A 20166-nucleotide genomic window follows, 5' to 3' on the forward strand; every position below is an offset into this window, starting at 1 on the left:
TAGAGTATCATCAGGCCAAGTTGGTAAATAATGCATGTATATGGACCGGGGCTCCTTAAAAGAGCAATAAGCAAGGGTCTGTTGTTCGTAAACATAATGAACCAGAGGAATATACATAAGATTACAAAGTTATGCTGAGAAATTATTTAAAAAAGGTTTATTATGTTTTTATAATTTTATTTATTATTAGCTAATATAAACAAATATTACTTATTACTTATTTTTATTATTTGAAATATCTTTATATATATATATAACAAAGTAAGGTATAAAATATATAAAAAATACTATTTAATATTAATGAGTAATTTTTAAAATTATTATTATAAAAGGCTCTTACAAAGACTAAGTAATACAAAGAAAACTTATATAATAGTATAGAATTCAGTACAGAGGTGGACGACCCGGGACCATGGTGCCGTTTCCCGCCCCCAAGTGTTCCATGCCTATCGCAGCCTCGTTGAAAATACATGCACCACGGACAAATCGGCATAACCGATCCTCTTGCTTACGCTGTGAGGCTGAGCAAACTACCAGGTATGTTGGCCACACACAAAGACAGTGGTTCTCGCCTAGTAGCGTATTGCACTACACCTGGAATCAGGCCCTTGATTTCTCTCACCCAGCTCATCCTTCAAGTCCTTGACTTTTCCCACCCGTCTCCTCCTCCATGTCCTTGGCTTTTCTCACCCATCTCATCCTTCAGATAACATGGCTGCCTCCCTGTTAGGAGTCAGCTTACAGGACAAGGTCAAGCCTCCTTTCAGCTGATCCTTTTCAGCTGAAAGGATGGGCAACCATCGTCGTTCAAAAAATAACTCGGGCTGGCAATACACACGATGATGACTATTAAAGGGGGTTGTCCGCTCGACATCAGTTCCTTTGGATCTGCAGCTTTGAGCGGCGTCTTTGTGTCATATACTACTTCATCGAGCATATTTTCCCTCGCTCTTCACTGTTAATCTTACATTATGGCCAAATCGAAAACTCTCGCCGTCCTGGCGGCCATCTCCAGATGTGGGCTCGTTATTGCAGCTCCTCTGGAGACTGCTCCGGGTCTTACTTTCGACTACGTCGTCGTTGGTGGCGGGCCTGGTGGATTGACTGTTGCCACTCGGCTGTCTGAGGACCCCAACGTCTCAGTTGCCATTATTGAAGCTGGTACTTGGTCTGAGTCAGTGACGGGTAACCAGAGCCAAGTCCCTGCGTACGACTTCTTCTACAATGGGAAATCAGCCAATGACACGAATCCCTTGGTTGAATGGGACTTTGTCACGTCGCCGCAGGCCGTATGTTACCCAACTGTCACCGCGTTACAGTAGCTGAGTTCTGAACTGACTGTTTTAGGGGATCAATGGACAATCCGTCCACTATACCCGCGCAAAGTCGGTAAGCAAAACTCCACCAAGACATTCACATTGTTGGAGTTTGTGAGAAGAGAGCTAACAAACAATGTGTCAGCTCGGAGGGTGCACGAACCTGAACTACATGGGCTACACGCAGACTGCCAAGGGGGCCCTTCAAAAGTGGGCAGACACCGTGGGAGATTCGTCATACGCCTGGGAAACGGCATCGAAATACTACAAGAAGAGTCTGAACTTTACCGGGGCGATCGAAAATCGTGATCTGAGAAATGTCACGACATCTGAATCCCCTGGCTCAATCTCTGTCGACGGACCTTTGCACGTATCATATGCTTCATGGGCGCAAAGCTTCAGCACATGGGTGGCCTTGGCCATGGATTCGGAGGGTATCCCCTCAACCGACGCCTTTATCAACGGCAACTTGAACGGTTCTTCGTGGCTGACATCGACAATCAACCCCACCAATGGCCACAGAGAGTCGGCGGCGACGGCTTATCTCCAGCCCGTGTTGAGTCGCCAAAACCTGAAGGTCTTTGACCTCACCCTTGGCGAGCGAATCCTCTTCGACGCCAACAAGACCGCAGTAGGTGTTCAAGTCACCACAGGAAACCAATCATATACTCTGAATGCGAAACGAGAGGTCATTCTATCCGGTGGGACGTTCATGTCGCCGCAATTGCTGCAAGTATCAGGCGTCGGGCCAGCGGACCTGCTAAAGAAGCACAACATTCCCGTTGTGGCAGACCGACCAGGCGTTGGTCAGAACATGGGCGATCACGTCTTTTTCGGCATTGCGTATCGTGTTAACCTCGAAACTGCGACCTCGCTAGAGGACCCTGCCACCATGCTGCAAGCCGAGGATCAGTTCAACCGCGACGGTACTGGGCCACTATCCAGCCCCGGAGGTGACTACGCTGGATACGAAAAGATCCCACAATCTCTGCGCAGCTCGTTCTCAGCCGCGACTCTCGAGGAACTAGCTGAAGTTCCTGCCGACTGGCCCGAGATGCAGTACCTGACCCTGCCTACCTTTGTCGGAGATTTCGAATCAGCCACTGCTGCTTCTCCGGATGATGGCTTCAAGTATGCAACTCTACTGGCAACCTTGATCGCTCCATCTTCGCTGGGCAACGTGACCATTGCTTCACCGAACATGTCTGATAAGCCGATCATCAACCCCAACTGGCTGACAACGCAGCGGGACATCGAGCTGGTTGTTGCTGGATTCAAGCGCATACGACAAATTTTGGAGGCCCCTGTTATGGGCAACATTACCATTGGCCCAGAATACTACCCAGGTTCCGCGGTACAGACTGACGATGAGATTCACGCTCAAGTCCAGACCAGTTTCAATACTATGTATCACGCCAGCGCTTCATGCAGGATGGGCAAGTCTAGCGACCCGGACGCAGTGGTGGATACCCACGCCCGTGTGTACGGGGTGAAGAACTGTGAGTATTGTCATTTAAAGCTTGAGATTATTTAACACTGACCGTGTGGAATATTTGCAGTGCGCGTTGTTGATGCCTCGGCTTTCCCATTCGTCCTTCCGGGACTCCCGCAAGCCTCAGTCTGTAAGTGTCGACATCCTCAATGAATCCAGCGCAGGACCCTTAGCTAATCTTGTCACAGATATGTTGGCTGAGAAGATTGCTGATGACATCAAGAACGGCAACTGAGAGGAGTCTGAGTTGGCGGCTTCGGCGTCTCTTTTGTCCCCTTCGTATATTTGCCTAATATTTATGTAGCATTACTTCATCTTTAGATATGTGACGTAGAGTAATATGAAGATTCAGATCACTTGTAGTATGCGCTGTTTAATATTCTTGCAGTGACACCTGGTTGATGTGAGGATTGTGAAACTCTCAAGTATTTTCGTTTTGACATGTACCAATCAATCGCCACTTTGTCGAGTCGCGCTATTCGGCGTGATGCGACTTTGATAGAATGTATAGTTGATCCAATTCAGGGAAAAGGAAAGGGGAGAAACGGAAGCTGACCAGATACGGTTCAGATCCAATGGTTTTTAGGTGAGGATATGGGAGAACTCGAGATTCACGATCTTGAGTTGGAAAGAAATAGCCTCAACACTTAGATTGTCAATCTTTACGAGTTAGAGAGGTTCAAGAGCAGTAGTAGCGACATTGGACACAAAGCCATCATGTATTTCTATGCTAGTACACGATTTCATAGACTATAGCCTCCTACATTCTGGTGACCTTCATATGCTCTCACCAGAAAATGATGGGACCTCATATATGCGTCCAATACGCTCCATCAGTACTTATTGTCGTGGTGCTACAATCTCTCTGTGTATATCGTGAAAGCAACCACGAGGAGACGCCCACTATCGGCGGCTACGCCTCCAAGTCAACCTGATTCAGAGGCTTTATATAGACGTTGGCTGGTTTGCATTCGGGAATTTCATGGCATTTGTACGGCCGATCAGGAACGACTTGCCAGTGACGTTGGGGTCCGCCGGGATGAAGTTGTGCGGGAAACCAGGGTTGAAGGGGTGGACGCTCTCGAGGTATTCGATTTGCGCTGGGGTAAGTTTGATGCTCAGCGCTTGGATGTTGTCCTGGAGGTGTTGGACTTTGCGGCCACCAACAATTGGGAACACGTTAGACGCCTTGGACAAGACGTACGCAAGCGCGATAGACGTGACCGACTCGGTGCCATGCTCGGCAGCAACTTTAGCCAGCGCCTCGCTTACCTTGACCTCGTCCGGATTCTGGTGGGCAGGCTTTCCTGCGAAGCTGCGAAGCGCCTCACCCGACTTCTGGCGTCGCTCAAGCTCGGCCTTGGACTGGAACTTACCGCCACTAAGGACGTCCCATCTATTTTGAGGAGCCGATGCGTTAGCCACAAGTCATCCACTGTTCTTATCTTTACAGGGTTCGAAGGGGACACTCACGGTGCAAGCGCCATGCCGAATTGGCGAGCCATGGGAATAATATCCCGCTCGAAGTCTCGGTGCAATAGGTTCCAGCGGCCCTGATAGATACTGAAAGGTGTCTTTCCGTGGTCGATGGCGTAGGTGTTTGCAGCAGCAACTATCCAAGCAGGGGTATCCGATGCGCCAAGATATAAAACTTTGCCTTGCTGAACAAGAACGTGAAGAGAATCCATGAGTTCTTTGATGGATGTGGTGTAGTCCCAGTAGTGAACGTAGTAAATGTCTAATACGTAGTGAATATAAGCTCCGGTTTCTCATGATGGTTACGGACAGGATTCGGACGGTCAAACTACTTACCAATATAATCAGTCTGCAATTTCTTCAGCGAATCACGCACACTGACGTGAATACTGTGGCGAGAGTTGCCGGCGAAGTTGGCAGATGGGACTCCAGTGCCTTGAGCGTGGCTGCGATAGTCCATGCTGAATTTGGTTGCCAGGACCACAGAATCGCGATTCTTACGGGCTGCCAGCCATTCACCGATCCACGTCTCAGACTGTTCGTTCTGGTAGTTATTTGCAGTGTCGATGAAGTTACCACCGGCCGCGTAGAAGGCATCGAGAAGCTTGAAGGCGGCGTCCTTGTCCATAGAGCCCATCATGCCAGCCCAGGCGTCGCCAATGGACATGCCGCCTAGCTGCAATGGGGAGACTCGGACGCCTGCGGCAGAAGAGAGGACGCGGAGGCGGCCGAGCTCGGTGGGAGGGGTTGGTTCAGCCATGATTGAAAGTTGTTGTGACGGTGGTGGTGATGATGCTGGTGAAGAACAAAGCGACTTCTTGCTGTTGCCAACCGAAAAGACTGATGTCTCGTGTGACTGGAGAATCCGTTGAGATAACCAAGATGGGAAAGGGAACGGTAAATATTCGTTCTTATCCTTGAGTCTTGAAGAATGAGTTGCTTCTTCAAGAAGGAATCTGAGTTGGAAGCCACTAAACAAGATGATATATATAGCTTTTGCAAGAGTTAGTATGTAAGGCGTGGATAATACAGACGGCCTTATGAATTAACTCCGACTGATAGATGGACAGCCAATGTAACAAACGAGTCATAGTGTGGTATTTGGAGGGTTGTATACATTGTGGGTACATGTGATAACGCACTCCGTGATGTAATGCAAAAGGGTTGTCACAAGATCAATGCTATAACGCAACCTTCTGTAGTATTTTAAGATTATTATCATGACCTAGCTCTTATAGTTGCAACAATAGGCCTATAGGGTAGGCGCCGCTAAATTAACTATTAGCTAGTAGACTAATAATAATACACTTACTTAACTTTTTTAATAAGTAATTATTACAACCTAATTTAATATAAGTATATACTTTAGATAAAGTATAGACTATAGAAGTAATTAGAAAAGGGTTACTTATTTAGTATATTTTTAATAAATTACTACTATAATTTATTATAATTTAAGGAATTTCTAATTTAATAGTAATTTAAAAAAATAACTTAATATATAAAATTTTATTTTTTATATTTTTTAAATAACTTAAATAAATAATTATTAATAAAATATTGAAATTAAATATAAATTAAATTTTTATTATATTTTACTTACTTTATAATTATATTTACTTAAAGTTATATAATAGATTAGTTTATATTAAATAATATAAGTATTATAACTTAGTTTTTTTAGTTATAATAATAGGCCTATAGGATAAGTACCACTAGATTAACTATTGGCTAATAAACTAATAGTAATATATTTATTTAACTTTTTCAATAAGTAATATAAGTAGTATTTTATTTAGTTTATTTAATAAGTTATATAAGCTTAAATTTAATTAACTAAGTATATAAGTTTACTTTATATTACTTATTAAATTACTTAAATAGTTAGTTATTATTAATATAATAGTATTTAAATTAAATACTTAAATACTTTATTTTATAATTAATAATATTTTTATTTTTATTATTAATAAATATATTAAAATTAAGAATTAAAATTTTAAAAATTAATTTTATTTAAAATATAATAATTTATATTATTTAAAGGTATTTAATATTTTTTTTAAATAAAAGTTATTAATATATAATATCTTAACTTAATACTTTAATAATATAAAGTAAATTCCTAAAGTAATAAACTATAGTTAATTAATTTATATTAGTAAAAAAAATAAAAAATAGTTTTAAATAAATATAATTATAAAATAAGTAAAATATAATAAAATTTTAATTTATATTTAATTTTAATACTTTATTAATAACTATTTATTTAAGTTATTTAAAAAATATAAAAAATAAAATCTTATATATTTAATTATTCTTTTAAATTACTATTAAATTATAGTTTTATTAAATTATAATAAATTATAATAGTAATTTATTAAGGATATATTATATAAGTAATCCTTCTTTAATTAGTTCCTTAGTCTATACTTTATCTAGAGTACAGACTAATACTGGATTAGGTTGTAATAGTTATTTTATTTAATAATTAATTAAATAAAGTAAGGGTTTTTAGTAATTAAGTATCTAAAAGGTAAAGTACCTATAGATATAAAAGGGAAGCTTACTAAGTAGATAATTATAAAAGGCTAATGTTTAATAAATTTTGACCTTGTTATATAAATCAACTGGGAATAATAGACAAATTGTAAAGTAAACTAAGTAGACTAATTTTACAAACGCCCTTAGTACAAACGCCCTTACACGCCCTTGTTTATAACCATGTAGACCTCGTAATATCCGACTTACTCCAATTAAATGCCTGCGTCAGTGCTGTTTTCAGAGTCGAAAACACAGTCATTAACATTTACACGCATTGAACGGTTTTCTAGCATTTGGAGAACTTTGTGACAATGCATAGTGTACTCATCCTGAGAGGCAGAGAAGATGAGAATAATATTGTTGACCGATAGGCAGAACGTCTGGTCAACATCTTTGGTTGCGTCGAGTGCCGCTTTAACCTCTTGGTGCGAGTGCCTAGTTCCCAGGCGAGTAAAAATGGTAGCTTTACAAACTTTATCGAAAGCTGTTGGGTGGGCTGGCGACCATATGGCGACATTTGTCTCGGCATGGGCACTTGTCGAGCTGCGACCAACAGTTCCGTCTTCAGCAATCCTAAATCCTATCGAGTTCGAAATCATATCCGAGTCGAACCCGAGCCCAAGCTGTTGGTCAGCTGCATCAAAAAACTCATTCATCTCGTTCATACCATCCGCTGCAGCTTGCATCAGCTCATAATCCATGCCAACAGCAGCTCCAAGTATATATCCAACCAAAAAGGGCAACTGGTTTTCACGCTCTATGTATTTTGACCCATATCTCTCGCACATTAGAGCGTCGCAGTGCTCTTTAACCCGCCTCAGAAGCTGCCAGCATAAGCGATGTAACAGCAAGTAAGAAAACTGAAGTTCAAGAGATTCGTTTTGCAGACTCAACATAAGCTCCCTGACCAAGCTCTCCGGCCGCAGGGAATCGGCACTAATAGGTTTCCTCTGATGCTGCTCGCGCCTGCGTCTAAGTTCTTCAGCATCCGGGATTAAATGGAACTGAAGAATATCTTCCTCTTCTAACCTCACTTGCTGATACTCGCTTGAAGAGCAGATGCCATCTATCTGCTTAGGTGTCCAGTCCACACGTTCTGCTTCCCCAGCATATCTGCTTTTAAATTTTAAAGATACCGGAATGCGATCTTTTATCTTTCCAGCCTCCGCACCTGATCCAAAGCTACTAGATCTCCGTTGATCTTGAATTGGTTTCTTAAATAAAGCCTCGTCCATACCCAGCCGGAGACAGAATTCCTGTAAGTATCTTTCTTTGTTCTGTGGCCAGCCTGCTACGTAGAAGCTTTCCTCACGTAACAGAATTTGGGCCACGTCCAACCCATTCCATCGTCTCTTTAGAAGTTTCTCATTGCGCAGTGCGTTGTATAAGTGGGCGGTGTAGATAGTAGACCCCCAGGCATCTGTGACAGAGATCCCCGCATTGTGAAATCGAAGCTGGAAGTGAAAGAGGATCAAACCTGAAAGCACAGGCGAGCGTCTGAGGATATGATGTCGCTTCGTGCATGACGAAATGGGACGTCCAGCCTGCTGAAGGAGTTTGACTTTCGCTTTGTAAACAGGATCGCCATCAATCCACCTCATATTCTTCCGCAGCTCTCGAATAATTGTATCGTTAGATGCGGGCCATCCTCCAATCTTAAGATTCGTATGGAAATTCAGGTGTTTCTCAAGCTCACTGTTCATTCTTGTGACCTGACGTAGTACCTGCTCGGAAGAGAGAGCCGCTTGATCGCGAAGGATATGATGGATATCTAAGAAGACCTGAGCGGCAAAAATGAGATAGAAAGGTACCGCCCCTGTCTTACTCAGTTCAACCATGCCACACAGAAAAACATCCTTCGCTGGGTAGTCAGGGATGCGCCGAGCGACTGTGATGAGTTCGGTGAAGAATTCCAGTAATAGAATTCTATCCTCGGTGAATTTCTGCCTCCCAGTTTTAAGATCCCTGTTGCTAGTTGGGTCGTAGCTACCGAACGTTCCATCTACGTAGATGGGGACATCTGATTGAACGAGAGTTCCAGCAAAACTATGCAGCATCCTGAAGACATTCATATAAACCTCATCGGCAATTTCGTACAAATCGTAGTTGAAATTATCCTCTTCTGATAGATACACTTCGTTTTCCTGATATCCTTTAAGGAGGCAGCGGTAGCGAAAGAAACTGTGAATCATCCCTGGAAATCCATTATGATCTTTGAACAGTGGGGTAACTTCCTCTGTGGCGTTGCGTGCAAGGTCGATGGCAGTATCGGTAGCCACAGCCGCTCCGGAAAGGGTGAAAAGGCCTTTCTTGTAGTTTTCCCATATCCATCGAATGCGTGATCTAATGTCTTGTAGATCGTTCATCATCATTGTATAGGCAACAATAGCGTTTTCGAAGGATGTCTGTGGTTCTGCCATGTACACCGCCTCGTCACCTGCCAGGATTTGGCGGCTTTGCATACCGAGAGTATCCAAAAGACTTGGAGAAGCCTCGCTTACTGCAAGAGCGTCGAAGACTGACTCTACTCCATTCAGCGCTTCTCCTGGGCCCTCTGTAGCCGCAGACGTTGGTGGAGGTAAGCGTGTACAAGGCTTCAGCGTATCTCGCACCTCCTCTAAAACTTTAATAAAGTGTTGATGTTTCACATTTTCTTGGGCAGTAGTTTGGCCTCCATAATCGTTCAACTGCTGGCCATGATGGGTTCTCGCTTCTATGATCCGATTTAGAATGCTCATAATGAGACCAGGAACTTGTATCCCGGAATTCGCTCGACTTGCAATGAAAGCCGCCAGTGGAACAAAATCCTTGATGGCCAAGGTGTACGTATGCGTCTTCTGTGTTTGCACAGACTGGCCAATGCTTCTATTTTTCGCCTTTGTCCTTGCCTTTCCTTTCAGACGCTTTGAGCTAGCCTTCGCCATATCGACAACCTCTGATAATGCGTCAGGATAGCCATGTGCCTTAGCTGTCTGTGTTAACCATGTCGCTACATAATCTGTGTCTTGTTTATACAGTCTGTATGTGCTGACAAGTGCAGGAGGTAACATCTTTAAATATAGAAGTTAGGAATTTTGCTATGAGCTCTTAAGTGTAGTACGAGAAAAATCAAGCCTGCTAGATGACTCTACGCAGAGGGTTCACCAGGCTGCTGCTACCCCGCATCATACAGTGGTATCACGACCCGACTCTTGCCGACTCTTATGGTCGCAGCAATGGGCCTACAGGGGAGGTGGTCACGGAACAACCTAGTTCCGCCGAACCAATCAGGGTCAGGACTCACTCTCAAAGTGAGTTGCAGTGAGCGTACTTCTTAAACAGGCAGCGGCTCACTTTTAGAAAGAGAGCCCTAGTGAGCTTTACCTTATATATATAGCTTCTTTACGCTAGGCTGAATTCTCGGGCAGTATGTATAGTGTCACTAACGATAGGTTAGGTAAAGCAGACCTCATTAAAGTTGCCTAGACTTAATGGACATGAAGAAGAAGGGGCGGCCGAATAGTTATGAGTTTAAACACTCACTCGTTGCGCTCAGCTTTGACCTGCCTAAACCCGGCTACTATAGAGAACTAGGAAACTACGGCACAGTACGTACCGCCGGACCGGTGAGACTCTTACAGCTGCCCAGTTAACCGCCTTATCGTCTACCTCGACCAATTTCGAGTATGCGCCGCAAAGCTCATTGCCCAACGAGATCCGTGTGAGGAAGCTATTAAAGTAGTTAATATGTTTGACTACGACCAGGATGGTATTATTTCAGTCGAAGCTATTGAGCAACTAGCTCAGGAAATCACGGATGAACGTACAATGCCAAAAGAAGAGATTGACAATATGATAGATTTTCTCGATCACAATGGCAAAGGCGGAGTAAATCTCGAAGAGTTTATATAGATGATTGATGAGACTAGATATTACGTAAAGCAACAAAGACATACTTTTAAAGTATATAATACTGTAACATGTAGGTCGCGAATATGGAGTGTTGCATGGCATTCTCTTTTAGGACCCCAATGCTAGAAAAAGTAGATCCGTTTTCACCTCATCGATTATCGCAAGCTTGAGCAAGCCTGTTGACGAGACACTTGAAAGTCTATTCCGTACTATTGACGTTGTCTCTCATTGCATTAGGTTTATGTTGACCAGCCGAAAAGTCATTTTGCGGCCGAATCCTCTTTAATGCTACTTGTAAGAGAATAGGCTCATAGAATCGACGAGCGACTTTGAGCCGCAATGGGATGGAGCTAGGCATACTGTGGTTGACACCTTTATAGCGATAACGTTCGGTATGCGTATAATCTTATGGATTATCTTTCGCATACTAGTCGCAGATCGACTAGCAGCAAATGGTTTGTTCGCGACACTTTAATCCAACAATCAATATTGGATGCTGAAGAAAAGTTAGTTGTGCTTGTAGGGAAAAAAAAATTAAAGTGACTGAGTATTTGCGATTGAGCAGGTGATGCAGATTGCCTATAAGTCTTTTTTTTCCAGCAGGTGCTTACATTACCTACTTAAATCAAGCGAGAGCTTTTCCCAAAATCCAATGAAATAAAGACATAGCTCAGCCATAAAAGGCATGCGTGGCATCATGGGGCTTCATGTCAAATTATTAGATGCTATGCTGTTCAGTCAACCTACAGGTCGTCCTCTCTGTGACCATAATTCTTTCGCGTCCCAGATACACTTGGGCGGCCTACAAACGCAGCCGTGATGCCAGGCTGTGATGGAGACTGCTGAATCCCATCGATTACTCAATTGCATCCTATTAGATTATCAGGCTGCGGGTGGCCTACGACATCAAGCCTGCAAATTTTGCAGGCTTCCTATGCAAGCCTCTAGTCTTCGCCCGACAAACATGCAGGGGGTTACATGGGTTGGTCAACGTTTGGTTACTGATACGAAGTACAAGGATCTGCAGTAGAATCACATGTCCCAGCCTCCAGATGCAGCAGCATCGCTGAGTCAGTAACAAAGAGCCGGTTGCAGCCTGCACACTTTACGTTCTTCTCAGCATGGATAATCTTATGCTGTGCGGCATACGTCAGCGTGTCGTAGTTTCACGCAATGCGGGAGAAGACGAAAACAAACCATTTCCCGATTCTTCAAGGTGCGAAAGTAATGCCGACAAATGATACACATATTGTGCTCGTCCACGGCATCTTGATCTAGTTGTCTGGAGTTCTTGAAGGGCCGATCGCAATACGTGCAGATACGATTCTTAGTTTCCAAGTGATGTTCAACTCATTCTGTGTCTCAATATCCAAAGCTTTGGGAGCAAATATGGCAAAAGACAACAAATGCCCTGCCGGGGTGGAATGTCAGGGCATTTGAAGGCTTAGCGTATAATTTTGGCGCCAATGCTAGAAAGTTGAAATCATTGCTGGGCATCGCTAAGCTAGGCAGCCTGATGCGGGCACAACAATTCGCGGCTCCAAATCACGTGCTTGCATCAAGCATTCCACATTCGAATATGCCATTCGAATCACAGTACCAGGTGTGTTGACCAACTGTTGGGGCCCTCCTGTATCTTAGTCAGCGCTGGTGTCTCTGATATCCAGCCGGGGTTGCACAGATTATCGTGTAAATGAACGGGCCCGCTTCGCGTTTGTCTAAACGCGATCTGAACTGGGGGAGTAAAAGCGGAGACGTCGCTAGTGATTTACCCAGTACCCCGCACAATGATCCGCAGCAGGGATCAACAAAGACCAAGCGCTGTGAGGTTGAACGATGACGGACCATGTGCTTGCAAGAAGTACGACTTAAACAATGCCAATATGATCACTTGGCCATTTGACCGTTTGACGCGGTCGAAATTATCAGTCGCCATGAGTCGATTCATTTCTAAGAAAGGCAAAGGGCTCGAGTAGCACAGTGCACAGAGTTAGGATACACGAAAACGTCTTTTATTGGTCATTTTGTGATATGCGTATAACCCCGACCTGCCACATATCCGCAAATGAGCCGGTCAGTCTGATATCTATTCATCCTACCGGCTTACTCCAACGAAATGCATGAACTCGTTTCGCGTCTTACTCTTGCGCTCGAAACAACCCAACATGCAGCTTGTCAGGGTTGTCGTATTAGTTTTCTCCACGCCACGCATTACCATGCACAGGTGGCTAGACTCCATAATGACGGCAACACCTTGAGGTTTCAAAATCTTCATAATGGCACGAGCAACCTGCTTGGTAAGGCGCTCCTGGATCTGTAAGCGATGAGCGAATACCTCGGCAATTCGAGGAAGCTTCGAGAGGCCGATAACGGTATTGGAGGGGATATAACCAATGTGCATCTAGAAGAGATAATTAGCCGGCATACCCCAGCTTTGAGTGTAGGAAGAACTTTCCTTTCCTGTAAAGGGCACAAGGTGGTGCTCGCAAAGGCTGAATATGTCAATATCTTTGACAATGACCATCTCGTTATGGCCCTCCTGGAATAGCGCGTTATTCACAATCTCTTCCACATTGACATGGTAGCCCTGGGTCAGGAACAGCAACGCCTTGGCATAACGTGAAGGCGTATCCAGCAGGCCACTACGACTTGGATCCTCGCCGATGCACTCTAACAAAGTTCGCACAGCACCTTGCATCTTTTCTAGGCGTAAGGCGGCCTGTTCCTGATTCTCTCCTCGGCGGGTTCTAGTCTCGATTGCTGGGAAATACAAATGTGAGTTTCGATACAAAGAAACTCGTACCGAGCCGCAAGAGTACTCGGTAAAAGAGCAAGATTATAGTAACCTACAAAGACCATCAAAACCGGACAATGGGCCGGACGATTTCGTTTCTATGCCATCCTCGGAGACGAGAACTTTCTCAATGGATGAGTCGTCTCGGGTATCACCGACGGCATTTCGCCGCGACTTCTTGTATAGATCGGGGGCACTCAAAATTGTACTATCAACGGGAACCCCGATGCTGCTGAGCTTGTGTTTCTTCCGTCTTTTGCTCTCATCTTGCGTTAAATCATAGCTGGTCGGGGAGACAGTAGCAGTGTTACGGCCCCGCTTCTTAGAGAGGGCGCTAACGTTTTTGGGATTAGCCATGTTAACCGCTACAGACCGGCAGGAACAGAAGCAAGAAGTAAGATATTTAAGGAAAGATACTGTATGCTGTCGCAATTGGACCTGAAAGTCCGAGCGACCTGAAAAGGCTCGAAAACAAAGACCAAAGGAATCTGATCCTGCAAAAGGGGTGCTTCTCAACTAAATATATGGATAAATGAACTGGGCGATAATATACCATTTTGATCTTATCGCCTAGAGCACATTAACAACCATAATATCTCTCCTTTCGCCCTAGCAACCTTTGAAGCCGACCGATACATGTACCATTTTTTATGCATTATAGACAGATTACAGTCATCCAAGCCGATAGAACGGCTAGGCTCTGGCTCGACAACCCCCCTCTTTGAAATGGTCTTTTTGTTGTCTTTATGCGGGAGGCCGGCCACTATAAGCGGGAGGCCAGCCACTAATTGTCCTGCATGACACCACAAAACTCCTATGAGCGTTGTCCACTTGGGGGAAGGTGCTGCCTGCTTAGGGGTTATAGGTATAGCTTGGTACATGATTGTGATGCTTTCATCTGGATGGACGCGATGAAATGTGGAATGTCGAATACTCTAGAGCTAATGCTCTTTGCGGCTCTGGGTGTAGGCTTGAATTTTAGCAGCCTTCACTATCATATGGTCACTCGATTCACAAAGATTTGACTCTAGTTACCACATGCTTTTGGGGCTTGACGGCGGTTGGCGGCCGCCTTTGCATTGAGTGCATTGTTCCCCTTCAGGTGGAAATGGATTTCAATTTCGTATTACGTACAACCTATCGATATTGTGCATGATACATGCATACATGTATTGAGTTTTTGTCATGCAACGCGCGTCTCGCCCCCCCCATATTTTCAATACATATAATCTCTCATCAATAGCCTAACGAATCCCACTTGATATTGCTCGCACAACAGGATTCCCGCAGTACATGATGGGCCATGCGAGAGGCCGGCCAAAACAGGTTTATCCGCAAAAGGCGAATCAATGAACTCTTTGACACACCTCGCGGCAAACGTGGTCTTCGTTGATAGGGTGAGCTAAAAACCCTTTTGCATAATGAAATAGCTGACGTGGCCATGCATTAACATCGTCGAGATAGCATAACGCGCGCGCGTACATCAAAGTTCCACCCACTATCTAATGAGGATTTGATCATCTCAATAATTCCTGTGAGCGAATATTTCACTGATAAGAGAGAGTATGAAAATAAAAATAATAGTGCTTTGACCGGTTAATCAAAGGTCGAGAAATTATCCTCGATAAATGTAAGATTCCGACCCTTCTAATACACCCAACGTCGGGGCCGATAAGAAGCGGCAACAGCCCCGTAGGCACGCAATTCAGCTTAATCTAATCATCATCCATACGCAAACGTACTATATTATCTCTACTAGTACGAAAGCGTGCTCCTATCAAGCTGGTATGGCCACTCTCGACACCCTGAAGCAAACGCTAAGGCAGACGGCGACGGCGACAGCATCGTACGCAACGCAGCCGTTGTCGCAGCTGCAGTACAGCGCCGGTTTCGACGTCTTGGTGCAGGGCTCGGGATGGATGACATACCAGGAGTTCATTGTCCCTCAACTCTCTTCGCTTCTAGACCGTTTATTCAGCTCGCGTGTTCATATCTCGGTGCTAGAAGTCGGACCCGGCCCAAAGAGCGTTCTTGCATACTTGCCATATCACGTCAGGAGCAGGATCATGAGATATGTTGCATTCGAGCCTAACGACTTGTTTGCCGTGAGACTAGATGAATGGCTTCACCCTAACTCAGGAACAGAGCGTCCCCTGCCATGTCTGGAACGTCACCCTGATATTCATCGGATCCCATTCGCACCGGACAACGACGACAAAAACGCAAGGAGCGGTACCAGCATCGGAACAAGTGATGATGGGAAGTTTGATGTCGTCTTATTCTGCCATAGCATGTACGGCATGAAACCTAAGCGCAGATTTATCGAAGACGCACTGAAATTACTTTGCAAACACCCAAAAGGCGGAATAGTGGTGGTATTTCATCGTGATGGCGACCTCAACTTTGACGGCTTGGTGTGTAATCACACGGCTTCTTTCCCTACCGGGATCGTTCGGATAGCAACCGACGACGAGACATTGGACCGATTTACTTCTTTCATCGCGGGCTTTACCCTCCAAGATGAGAAAATGAACGAAGCTATCCGAGGCAAATGGCGTGAGCTGTGCCACGTACTGGGTCGTCGTGAAGAAGCATACCCCGACCATCTCTTGTTCAGTTCGCCCAACGTCATGGCAACTTTTACTAAACATGCAACCGCATTGCCTGACTTGACGGCGCATGTGCCCTTAGTGACGAAAAGCAGGAGAATTAAAAACCACGAGGCCCGCTTCCACCGTCCCGCATCGATTGTAAGGCCAACAGAAATCGAGCACATCCAGAAGTGCGTGAAATGGGCCCTTAGAGAGAATGTTGGCCTAACCGTCATTGGTGGGAGCCATAGCGGCCATTGTCTTTGGCCTAACGTCGTTGCCATCGACATGAGTGCTTTTAATCAAGTACACATGGTCACAGCTGAGGCGGAGGGGGGAGAATTGAATTTCGATTCTACTACCCTGGTTGTCGCGGAGGCTGGTTGTAATACCGGAGACATTGTCCGCAAGACTATGGTGGCAGGCAAGACAGTACCTCTGGGAGCTCGCCCAAGTGTAGGCTCAGGGTTATGGCTGCAAGGCGGCGTTGGACACCTGGCTAGACTGCATGGGCTCGCGTGCGACGCTATAGTGGGTGCTGTGATGGTCAGCGTTGCCTCTGGTCAGGTTCTGTACGTCGGCCACGTACCAAGTAAATATCGACCGGCCGGTGCCGTGCAGTCAGAAATTGAGGCCGATCTATTATGGGCTCTGAAAGGCGCAGGGACTAATTTTGGCATCGTTGTCAGCGTTGTCTTTGAAACTCATGCAGCCCGGAAATATTTGGTTCGAAGCTGGAGTATCCCGTTGAAAGACGATCGTGACACACGGCTTAAGCTTCAGGACTTCGATCAATGTGCCAGAACTCTCCCTCGACACAGTTCCGCGGATGCATATTTATTTTCAGATGACTCACAGATGCACCTTGGCGTGACAGTGATCGAATCTACTACGACTCAACTTCCTTCCAAACCACCTAGGCTTACAAGTACGATGTTGGGGCCGGAAGATACCTTCAAGACCGTTGACGGCGTCGGTCTGTTCGAAACTGAGATGTACATATCCGGGATGCACGGCGGACACAGTAAGGGTAAAACCTCTTCATTCAAGCGGTGTTTGTTCTTAAAACACATCGGGGCCAGTAACATCGCAAACGCCTTAGCAGCAGCTATAGAGGTTCGTCCTTCTCCCCTCTGTTATCTTCATCTGCTGCAAGGAGGTGGAGCTGTCGGCGATGTGGCGAATAATGCTACAGCTTTCGGCTGTCGAGACTGGGACTTTGCCTGCGTAATAACCGCTGTATGGCCTCGTAATGAGAGCGGAACTAAGGCTACTCAGGCTGCTATACAATGGGTGTATAGCGTCGCCAGGAACTTGTTGCCCTTAAGCAGCGGAGTTTACGGTGCCGACCTTGGGCCAGACCCTAGAGACGCCGCGCTGGCAGCTAAGGCTTTCGGGCCAAACGGACCGCGCCTGGCCCAGCTAAAACATAGCTTGGACGTGCAAAACGTGCTGGCTTACGCCTGTCCGCTCTCGAAACTGCCGAAGAAACAGAAGCTCATTATACTTGTTACGGGAGAAAGCGGCGTCGGCAAGGACTACTGCGCCGACGTTTGGGTCCCTATGCTCGCTAGATCTGCCGACCAACCCCGCGACGTACACAAGGCCAGTATCAGCGATGCCATCAAGCGAGAATATGCAGCAGCTACCGGCGCTGACTTGGATGGTCTGTTAGGGGATCGGACTTACAAGGAACAACACCGGCCGGCTTTGACGGCATTCTTCGAAGAACAGATGCGACAACAATCTTTCCTTCTAGAAAAGCAATTTCTGAATGTGGTGTCTGGAGCCGCAGATGCGGATGTGCTGGTGATCACTGGGATGAGAGATGAGGCGCCTACTGCGACCTTGTCGCATCTAGTTCCGAATAGCAGATTACTCGACATTCGTGTCACAGCTAGCGAAAAGACGCGGCAGACTCGCCGGAAACGCCAAGCGAGCGACAATGATCGACACGATAATCATGATTGCGAGGATGACAATAGTAGCGACAACGGCAGCAACTGTAAGTCGAATTCGACGACATTGGACTACTGCCCCAGCCTCGTCTTTGGCAATGAAGCAACAGGAGATGAGGTGGTAAGGAGGTTTGCCGATACGTACCTGCTTCCCTTCCTCCATGGGGACCTGGAGCGACTGGCTAGTATGGTGCTCCCTGTGCCCGACTTCCCACGCCCAGGCATCGAGTTCCGCCATGTGCTCAACATCGCCCAACAGCGAGGCGGGTTAGCTTTGTGCACTTCCCTACTACAAACTTGCTTCGTAGATGACTGGGATAACATCGGTATGGTCGCCTGTTGCGAAGCGGGAGGCTTCGTGTATGCATCGGCATTGGCTCAGCAAGTTGGCGTCCCCTTGGCGCTAATCCGCGAAGCCGGCAAGCTTCCCCCACCTACCGTTTCCGTCAACAAGCCTTCATCACACATCTCATCTTCAGAACCTAACAGTTCAAAAGGGAAGAGGATTGAGATGAGCCTGGACTTGATTCCAAGGGGCGCATCAGTGGTGGTGGTGGACGACGTACTTGCCACAGGAAGGACGCTTTATGCAATACTTCAACTTTTAGCTAAAGCAGGCATCAGTAATGAGGATATTAGCATCATTGTTATAGCCGAATTTCCGGTTCACCGTGGTCGGGAGTTGTTGTATCGTCGTGGCTTTGGTGGGATCAGTGTTCAAAGCCTTTTGGTATTTGGCGGGGCCTAGATAATAAGAGTAACTGGGAATCTTGAGGATGCAGCATTTCTATCGACATGTTTCTGTCCCCAATTCTGCATCTGTAGCGTTACTTTGTAAGCTTTGTGGTAGCGGGCGTGTCTACCTATTGAAGAAGCTGCTGGATTTAAACTACAAAGCCAATACTACATCTTGAGCCCCCTACATTATGTCGAATATGCTCTTAGTATATCGCTTGCCAAATACCAAAAAATAGTATATGTCGCCTTGGAGCGGGGTAAATTTTCTGTTAATTCTGTCCACCGCTTACCTGAACAGGCGTCTAAGATAGTAGAATTGTTTACGCGTGCAGTTGGGTTACTAGAATACTACTAGGTATACACTACAAAGCATATTCTTCCAATTACGCTTTGGATAATAGGTAATACTCTATAAGAGATAATTATAGTTTCGGAAATTTTCTACTGAGATCAACTAGCTCTAAGCTTAGGCTTATATACTATTTTAGTAACTTCCTTAAGTAAAGCTTAACGTTAGAATTATTAAATTATAAGCGGTGAGCTTATTGTACTTAGGTATTGCAGTCCTGTAGTATTTAGTATAGTATATTTGTTTAATAAAAATATAAAGATTTTAATTAATAACTTCCGCTGCTTAAGCTTAGAAAGCTCTTAGTATTTATAAATTATATTAATTTTTAGTAAAATATAAAAGTTTATTATAATAAAAAGTAAGTAAGTACTTTTATAAAAGAAAACTTAATTTTAAATAAAATATAAAAAATAAAGTAATATAATTAATTTTAAATTAATAAAATTATTATAACCTAGCTTTTATAGTTACAATAATAGGCCTAGGTACTATTAATAAAGTAATAAATCCAAGTACTTGAAGAATTTAACGTAAAAGTAAAGTAAATAAGTTAAAGTTTTTTATCTTAAATTCTTTACACTAATTTACATACAGAAGTCAGAGTATAGGTCAGAGTATAAGTTAGAGTATAAAATAAAGTAGTACTTAAATATAAAAGGGGCTAGTAAAATAAAAAACTTATATTAATTTATTATCTAAAGTAACTAAAAATAGAAAATCTTATTTAAGTAAATAAAACTTATAATTTAATAGTTTATTTATAGTATAAATATATATTAACGCTAGGTAATAAAGTAATTAATTATTTATAAAATAAGTATAAAATTTTAAGTACTATTTTATAAAATATTAAAAACTACTTAACTTTAGGACTAGTAAATAATCTAAAAACTATTTAAGTACTTAATAATAGTAAACTACGTTCATTAATAGGGTTAGGGTTAGGGTTAGGGTTAGGGTTAGGGTTAGGGTTAGGGTTAGGGTTAGGGTTAGGGTTAGGGTTAGGGTTAGGGA

General features: G+C 44.3%; 6 protein-coding genes across 6 annotated transcripts; 3 read left to right on the forward strand and 3 right to left on the reverse strand.

Moving 5' to 3' along the window:
- Positions 1 to 971: 971 nt before the first annotated feature.
- Positions 972 to 3043, forward strand: T069G_02244 (GMC oxidoreductase domain-containing protein; the record flags this gene model as incomplete). The annotated part of the gene is made up of 5 exons (XM_056169454.1): positions 972 to 1289; positions 1348 to 1389; positions 1462 to 2815; positions 2876 to 2938; positions 2997 to 3043. The coding sequence occupies 5 exons, from the start codon at positions 972 to 974 to the stop codon at positions 3041 to 3043; spliced, it is 1824 nt and encodes a 607-aa protein (XP_056034770.1).
- Positions 3044 to 3753: 710 nt separating this feature from the next.
- Positions 3754 to 5044, reverse strand: T069G_02245 (aldo/keto reductase family domain-containing protein; the record flags this gene model as incomplete). The annotated part of the gene is made up of 3 exons (XM_056169455.1): positions 3754 to 4204; positions 4282 to 4546; positions 4621 to 5044. 3 exons carry the CDS (start codon positions 5042 to 5044, stop codon positions 3754 to 3756), a joined length of 1140 nt encoding a protein of 379 aa, XP_056034771.1.
- Positions 5045 to 7040: 1996 nt separating this feature from the next.
- On the reverse strand, positions 7041 to 9878 carry T069G_02246 (uncharacterized protein; the record flags this gene model as incomplete). Its single annotated transcript, XM_056169456.1, has 1 exon — positions 7041 to 9878. One exon carries the CDS (start codon positions 9876 to 9878, stop codon positions 7041 to 7043), a length of 2838 nt encoding a protein of 945 aa, XP_056034772.1.
- Positions 9879 to 10043: 165 nt separating this feature from the next.
- T069G_02247 (EF-hand domain pair domain-containing protein) lies at positions 10044 to 10719 on the forward strand (the record flags this gene model as incomplete). The annotated part of the gene is made up of 3 exons (XM_056169457.1): positions 10044 to 10118; positions 10219 to 10234; positions 10457 to 10719. The coding sequence occupies 3 exons, from the start codon at positions 10044 to 10046 to the stop codon at positions 10717 to 10719; spliced, it is 354 nt and encodes a 117-aa protein (XP_056034773.1).
- Positions 10720 to 12814: 2095 nt separating this feature from the next.
- Positions 12815 to 13870, reverse strand: T069G_02248 (GTP cyclohydrolase I domain-containing protein; the record flags this gene model as incomplete). Its single annotated transcript, XM_056169458.1, has 3 exons — positions 12815 to 13120; positions 13193 to 13479; positions 13570 to 13870. The coding sequence occupies 3 exons, from the start codon at positions 13868 to 13870 to the stop codon at positions 12815 to 12817; spliced, it is 894 nt and encodes a 297-aa protein (XP_056034774.1).
- Positions 13871 to 15300: 1430 nt separating this feature from the next.
- T069G_02249 (phosphoribosyl transferase domain-containing protein) lies at positions 15301 to 18810 on the forward strand (the record flags this gene model as incomplete). Its single annotated transcript, XM_056169459.1, has 1 exon — positions 15301 to 18810. The coding sequence occupies one exon, from the start codon at positions 15301 to 15303 to the stop codon at positions 18808 to 18810; it is 3510 nt and encodes a 1169-aa protein (XP_056034775.1).
- Positions 18811 to 20166: the final 1356 nt, after the last annotated feature.

The sequence above is a fragment of the Trichoderma breve genome, chromosome 1 (genome assembly GCF_028502605.1).
Source record: "Trichoderma breve strain T069 chromosome 1, whole genome shotgun sequence".
Taxonomy (NCBI): Eukaryota; Fungi; Ascomycota; class Sordariomycetes; order Hypocreales; family Hypocreaceae; genus Trichoderma; species Trichoderma breve.